The sequence below is a fragment of the Austrofundulus limnaeus genome, unplaced genomic scaffold, assembly GCF_001266775.1.
Source record: "Austrofundulus limnaeus strain Quisiro unplaced genomic scaffold, Austrofundulus_limnaeus-1.0 Scaffold354, whole genome shotgun sequence".
NCBI classification, from domain to species: Eukaryota; Metazoa; Chordata; class Actinopteri; order Cyprinodontiformes; family Rivulidae; genus Austrofundulus; species Austrofundulus limnaeus.
In genome coordinates, this window is record NW_013952756.1 from 275,866 (window position 1) to 283,885 (window position 8,020).

The 8,020-nt window shown below is 40.1% G+C and overlaps 1 protein-coding gene across 2 annotated transcripts in view; it reads left to right on the top strand.

The window, feature by feature from the left end:
- dlgap4a (discs, large (Drosophila) homolog-associated protein 4a) overlaps positions 1–8,020 on the top strand; it is a 166,003-nt gene that overhangs the window by 130,532 nt on the left and 27,451 nt on the right. For both annotated transcript variants that reach the window (XM_014023029.1, XM_014023030.1), the window contains exon 2: positions 5,477–6,725. In XM_014023029.1, the coding sequence (XP_013878483.1) occupies positions 5,547–6,725 (1,179 nt within the window). In that variant the 5' untranslated portion in view covers positions 5,477–5,546. The remainder of the gene's footprint in view (positions 1–5,476; positions 6,726–8,020) is intronic.

Genomic DNA, 8,020 nt, shown 5'->3' on the forward strand with positions numbered 1-8,020 from the left:
AAAATTGCCCCCAAATCTCACAAACACACACACACACCCCCACCCCCACACACACACACACACACAGGTTTATTTTTATATCCTCATGGGGACTTTGCATTGACTTTCCTTCATTTACCAGTCATTCCTATAGCCTTTCTATAACCTGACACTTTACCCTAAACTTAACCACCCCGGTACCACCTGACCCTAAACCTAGCCTAAACTCAATCCACACCTTAGTTCTAACCCTAACCCCTGACCCACCAACCATAGTTTCCTCCGATGGGGACCACCAGGCTTTTGTCCCCATAAGGAACAGTGGGTCCTCACCAGGCTGTGTGTACTGGGAAAATGGTCAAAAATTGTCCCCACTAGGTAACAAAAACATGCACACACACTATCACACAGAGCTTAGATTTACAGTAATTCTTGCGATCCACTGAATGTAAAAGTGTTTGGGAAAATGGAGCACACTGTGCGTTTGCTACCTGTAGCCACCTCGAAATTATGCATTAGCCCGTTGGCCTCTGCCGCACAGACTGACTGACAGATGCACCAAACCTCTGATAGAATGACATGAACTGTGAACATTAGTTCCTTCTCATCTTGCCCCCGTGATGCTCAACACTTGTCAGGGTTTCATTCACGCGGTATGCTACATGGGTGGATGGGTGGGTGGCCAATTTGAAGACATCTACGTGTGTGTCTGTGTGTGTAGATGTGTCAGTGTGTGGGTTTGTGTCAGTTTGTCAGCAGTGACGCCTACATGTAACCACACATGGTCTACAGTCACCTCGGATGGATGAATTGCATGCAGCATGGGAAAAAAAACAGAAAGGAAAAGAACGCTGGTGTACTTGTCAGCATGCTGCTCTGCCTCAGATAAGAGGCTGCTCTCACATTGTTGATCGTACTGGAGGTCGGGGCGGTGTAAGAAGTGGCGAACCAGCATGGTGGACTAAAAATGTGTGCGGCTGATGTTCCACATTCAGCTCCCAGGCAGGATTTCATGCCTGCAGTAGGAGAGGGCTATTAGTATTGACTGATTGGTGAGTCACTCCACTCTGATACAGACTGCATCTGTTAGATCAAATTTAAGGCAATACGCTTTTCTGCAATGTGAATTATAAGTTTTCATAACCTTCATACAGCATTACTGTCTGCTCAAAGTCAGCTTGGAGAATGTGAAACATTATGATAGAGAAATATGAGAGAAAATACCTCAAATTTAAAAAACATTTTTCCATAATTTTACTTGAACTTTGATGCTGAGGCAACAGGGGGAAACACGTTTATCACCAGCCACTGAGTGCAAGAGGTAATAATGGTTTTGCCTACATCTCTGTGTTTCTCATGAATTAGTTAACAAATGTTATCTACATTTGATTAACATTTAGAAGTAAGCATCAGCATATTCAATCCAAAGCCAAAAATACAAATCTCACTGGTCATGTGGTGCCGAGACTTTAGTTTTTGCACACCTTTAATAGTTCATGAAACACACAGCACAGAGCTCCTAGGAAACTTTTCCTGCTGCTGTACACCCCCCCCTCCTAGCTGGAATCTTCATTCCAGTATCTGAAGTTTGGCCACAAATCTGGCAAGAAAAGGATTTCTATGACCTTTTGTTTATTGAAACAATATTATTTGAACTCAAACACTCAAACTCTTCTATAAAAACACCAGGGCCCGTATTTATCGAAGTTCTTAGAGTGGAATTTTAGACTTAAGTGTTGAAAATTTCTTAGATGTTAGTACATTTACAGTACTTAACTAATTTTTTTGAGGATTTGTAATTTTACCAAGTATTTTTTTTAAGTTGTGACTTTTACTTTTACTTTGTTACTTTTAAAACCTAAAAATAATACTTTTACTTCTTTACTTTAAAGTTTAACACCTAGTTATAAATTAAATCTGTCTGACTCAACATGAAAGGAGTTGTTTATGTGCTAAAAAAAATTGAGTGTTGAATTTACTCAACTAAATCATGTCAACTATTTCCACTAAACCGAAGTAAATTTGAGGTGGTATACATACAGTATTATATTTTAAAGAAATTGACCAATTTAATAAACTTGGTTTTGTGGAGCCAGTTTGGTTCTGTAAATTTAACAGGTTGTTAGAGAGCGTGGAAAAGTTTTACTTTTACTTCTACTTTCTCAATTTTTGTAAACAGTTTTATGACTTTTACTTAAGTAGTTTTCTCATCAGTAACATTTATTTTTACCAAAGTCATTTTCTGTTAAGGTATTTTTACTTTTACTTAGTTATTATTTTCAAGTACTTTACAGACCTCTGGATGTTACTGACAGAACGGGGTTGTGTGCTCCTCTGCATGCATGAAGCGGGTGTTGTCTGACAATATTCTTGATTCCAATGAAATCATCCAGGATCTTCTTTGCGACACAGACAGGTGTCGCAAATCAGCTCTAAGACTGACACTTAAGAATTACTCCTAAACTTCACTTCACTTAAAGTAAAATTGAGACATTTGATAACTGACTTTTACTCTCAGCTTTTAACTAAGAATTTATTTACACTTAAGTCCATTCTTAGCAGCATTCTTAAGAGTAATTCTAAGAAGTTTGATAAATACAGGCCCAGATCTCTACAGTTTGTGTTGTTAGCTTTTGTAGCAAAATATTCCCCTTTGACATCACTTCCTGTTTCTTCACATTTGAATATTTTAACAACTGTTCATCTCAGCAATGGGAAATGTTTGTTGTCATGTGATGTTAATGTTATTTTTCTAAAAATGCATTCATATTTATTATAAAAAATTATGTCACAGGCACTTTAAAATTTGATATGTTAGTAGCTGAGGATTATCCTTAACAAATGTGTCGAGCGCTACACATTGCACAACTTTTTTGTTTAAACTGTTGGTGTCATCTTGTCTGTTTATTAACAAAATTTCTTATGAACCAGTTGGAAGATTTGAAATGAACTCTCTAAAAGTAATTATTGGAAGTAAGTTATTAACTAGTGACAGTTCTGGCCACCACAGTTAATTAGCATTAGCAAATACAAACATAGAGCTATAACAGTGATTTTTACAGATATTGAGGTAATATTTGGTGTAGACGCCACTGAGTCATTCACAACACTTACTTCATGTAAAGTGACACTTTTTGTCTGTTAGCAAAATATCTCATTAACTAATGAGCTAAATCAAGATTTCTGCCATACAGCTGATTAACCTTACCGGATACAAAGATGGCTACAACTCAGACAATTTTACAGATAGGCTATAAGTTAGGGTTGTAGTAGCTGATCATCAGCCTTAACACATAAGCACTACTATATGAAGTGAGAGCATGTAATATATCTTAATATTGCATGCAATCACACATAATGTCATTTTCAGGTTGAATAAAATGGCAACAATTTTATCAGTTCTCAACGTAAAATGATCGTAGTTAAAAACTCTGGCACAAAAGACAGTGGCCAATAGATCTTCCTTTAAAAAACACTGGTTAGCCATCTAGAAAACCTTTAAATTCTTTGTATTGATCATCACTGAAAACTAGATTTACTGTTATCTAAAAATATTAAGCTGGTCCTGTATATATAGATTCTGACACTACAGGATTTTAAAGTTTTGATTTCAGACCAAAATCTGTATTTTCTGACTTGTGCCGACAGCAAATGAAACAAAAATAGAACCAAAGGATATTTTTGCCTGCCTCAGGATTTCTCTATTAGTAAGCATTAGGGAAGACTTATTGCTCCTCATGGTTAGAGAGGAAGGATTCACAATTCATGGCACTATAAGTAGATTTGAGTAGATGGCAAAAAACCAAAAAAAAGGTTTGTGGAAATGAGGGACCATATTCTACACTGTGAAAAATAAGCTCCTCTTAAATATAAAGCTCATTTACATGTATGAGTCATAAGTAGCTCCTCTGTGCATTTTCAGCGCGGCGCCTCAGAGCCGTGCATCATCATGATGTCTTATAATATTGGGCCTCAAGGCTGTCTGGTTTCTTTTGCCGCTGAAGCATTTCATACAATAAACTGAATGGATTGTCCCATTTGTTGAGAATAATAAGTGATGTTGTCTGTAATAAATTTTTTTTATTTGCATGGCTCTGCTGCTCGTGTGTTTAGTAGAATGATGCAGATTGTAAAGGTTTTAAACTCTTTTTTTAATCAAAAACATCACTGTAAAACACACAGGTAAAGAAAACAACAATTGTGTGTAACAGTTCAGGGTGTATCAACATCTAGAGCAGGGCTATTCAACTGGTGGCCCGCAGGCCAGATGTGGCCCACTTGGCTTACTTGGTTTATTACCATAGTGACTTTAATTGCTGGATGTTCTGCCCCTGAGCAGTTGACCTGCAGTAACTGTGGGCCCCGGAGCAATTTAGTTGAATAGCCCTGATCTAGAGGTAAGTCTGTAACATAGTAATAGAATGGAGCAACTAGACGTGTTCTTTATGAAACATTGGTGGGTACTGCCAAGTTAAATTTATGTTTTGACACTATTATTACGTTGGATATCGCAGCACCCACTACACCAAATTTCAACTCAATAGGCCTTCAGTATTCAAATCTAGAGTAGTTACTTTATGTTTTACTGTATGTGCCCCCTCCTAAAATAAGCCTTGGTCACCCTTTGCAAAAAATGTTTTGCTCCGCCCCTGCACATTGTCTGCCAGTGCCACCTTTCATGCAGAAATGATCTAATGTTGAAATAAGATTTTGGTCAAACCTTTCTAACAACTATTTTCTGTGATAGAGCCCCTCTTCTTAGCAGTTTTGTTAAAGAAAGTCCATTAAAATATAATATTTTGGCTAAAATATTTCAAAACAAAAGTATGTTGTCTATAATTCTCCACGTACTACAGTATGTGATGCAGATGTCCTGTTTTGGTAACATTCCAGAAAACCAGTTTTACACTTTGAATGGTAGTGCATACATCTGTGTGTTTTCAAGTGTGTGTGTGTGTGTGTGTGTGTGTGTGTGTGTGTGTGTGTGTGTGTGTGTGTGTGTGTGTGTTGCTGCTTCTGCACCCCCTGCTGGTTTGACGACTTGAACAACTCTGAACTTGATATTTACAACAGCAGCTCTGCTCTGCTGCCTCTGTAAAAAGCACCACAAAACAGAGATAATGAGTGATTTCTTTTTTCTACTTTAATTACTACTCAGAAAATTCAAGGACACATGAGAAGAAAGACATTTTTAAATTGGCTTTTAAGTCACTGGTTTTAAATTTAGGCATGCAAAGTTGCCACTATTCGATTTTAAATTGCACACAAATGGTTCTGTAGCTGTTCTGCATGCATGGTTAGTTGCAAGTGAAAGAGACAAAGGTATGTTCTTAATAAATATTCAGCGAAAGAGAATTGGAGGAGAAACAAGGACAAGTGCTAAAAGTTTTGTTAAAGCTTCAATCCAACCACCAAACTGTGAAGCCTTAACAAAAACCCTTGAACCTTGTGTTTAACACATCTTGTTCTTTGTGTTTTCCTCTTTGCTGTGTTGCAGGTGAAGCCTCTACAGGTCAGTAGACCCTCACTGATTGGAGACATGTTCTGAGCACGTCACATCCGTCATCATGAAAGGGTTAGGAGCCAGCCGAAGTCGTCACCTGTCTGACTCATGTGAACCGACAGGGTGCCCTCAGAAGCCATTATGTCCCTTGGCATCTGACCCTCACGGCGCCTTCCTGTTGAGTCCTACAATAAACCACTATGGCACTCTGGACCCACATCTCCACCACTACACTCCCACCAGTCCCACCTCCCTAACCCCTGAATGCCTGCTGCCCTTCAGCCAGATTCCCAACAGCAGCACTTTCCCCCGCCTGCACATTACCCCCCAGGCTGACCAGATCGACTGCACCCAGGCCTGCATGGCTGGCGGTGGAGTTGGACAGGGCAGCAGGGCAGGTACTCTGTCCACCTCCTTGTCCATGGGGATGGGATTGGGTCTAGGTCTGACCGGCGCGCCGATGATCACAAGCGGATCTGCCACCATCTCCTCTGCAGCAGCGGCCAAGATGAACCGCTTACCCTCCAGCCTTTTGGATCAGCTCGAGAGGCACCTCCCTCTGCAGCGAGACGGCTTCAGCACGCTGCAGTTCCACAGAGGACGCATGTCCAAGCAGCGCAGCGAGAGTCCAGGACGGATACGCCATCTCATGCACTCCGTCCAGAAGCTGTTCGCCAAGTCGCAGTCGTTGGAAAACTCTGCTTTGAAAGGGAGCATAAACTCTGCTGCGGGGAGTGAGGATGGAGGGAGGCAAAGCCGCAGGAGCAAGAGTAAAGACAGGGCTAAGACCGAAGAACCCAAACACAAAGCTAGACCGAACACGTTAAGCCTCTGGAGCTCAGATGACACCCTGGACACTGACGCTATCAAAGCTGGCACTATAGCTGTCGGTTACCGCAACCCGTTGAGCATGATGACCCTCAGCAGAGCGGTGTCAGACAGCCAGACGGCTCTCAGACATATCCCACAGGGCTACAACACCATTTCTGCTCATTCTCTCAAGACCTCAAAAAGCAGCAGTGACCTCAAGTTCCTGGCATGTCCGTCAGTGCAGGTGGGAGCCAAGGAGGAAGAGCTCAGGACCAGGGGGAGCAAGGATGACATGGTGGTAAAGAGAGGCGCTTGGTCCACACTCACTCTCAGTCAGGCCAGGCAAGTGTTGCAAAAGGGCTCTGCTACAGTGAACAGGACTCTGCTGAAGACTAAGTCATGCCATCAAGACCTGACTCAGCAGTTCCTTCAGGTAGGAATTCCAAAGAGTCGTCTTATCATCACGATTTTTTAACAGATACCATGCATTATGGCTGTTAACCTGATTATTCAACTGATTTTATTACCTACCACCAAAAAAGATGAACAAACAAATAATTGCCTTTCTGAGTGTAGACGTGTTTGTCTATTAGCAAAACACCTCATGTGGACAGGGTTTATTAAAACTTTCACAAACTAATCACTAAACGTACATTCAAGAGGGCTGCCACAGTTATTTAATCTTAGACACGAAACTGTCAAGCTGTTAATTTTAAGGAAATGAGCTCAACTTTGGTGTGGTAGTAGCTCATAATCATCCCCAATACATACTCTGAGTGCAAACAGATAGCACCAGATCTTTGTTTAAAACTTTTAGCATTAACTAAAGGAGTCAACCCTGTCTGTTAGTAAAATAACCCATGAAACACTGAACGGGCTTTAATACAATTTTAAAGAAGTTAATATTAGATGTACATCCACTTTTAAAGTCAGCTTGTTACAAAGCCAAAGGACATTGGCCAACACAAAAACGGTTATAAAACACTAAAATTTTAGAGATTGAGCTCAGTTTGCAAGTAGCTGAGAGTCATCTGTAACACATACTATGAGCTCAACCAGATTTTTGATTAAATCTTTTACCTGCAGACAATTGGAGACAATATGCATTCCCTCAGGAATTATTAGTTTCAATAATCGTTATTGTACTCATTGTTTACAGAGGTGTCAAAAGTATTTACACTCATTACTCAAATAGACGTTGTGAGGTTGAGGCAGAATGACCCAGGACGCAGGCAAAATCCAAAGTTCAAATAAAGTTTAATAAAATAAGAAGGGCTGTCGTGGCAACAAAACTTCCAAACAGTCTCAGGGAACATGGAGGACAACCACACTGACTGAAAACAGTACAACTGAGGACAAGACACCAAATATAAAGGAAACCTAATGAGGACAAATGAGAAACACCTGGAGGAGACACAAGAGGAAACAGGTGATTGTGGGCCGGGCTGCAGGGCAGAGAAACACAGGGGAACACTGAAACACTAGAAAAACCAAAAAACAAACAAACACAGACTGTGACAGAAGAATAGATACAGTTTAAAAATACTTCTGTGAAAGTTGAACTCAAGATTTTTACTCAAGTAAAACTTTAAAAATACTTGTTTTATAACTACTTTAAGTATAAAAGTAAACGTAAAAGTAATGCAAAGAATAAAACTATTACGAACTAAAGCTTAGGCTGTGTCACAGAGTCCTGTAGTGCACAACCCCACCTCCCAACATATATAT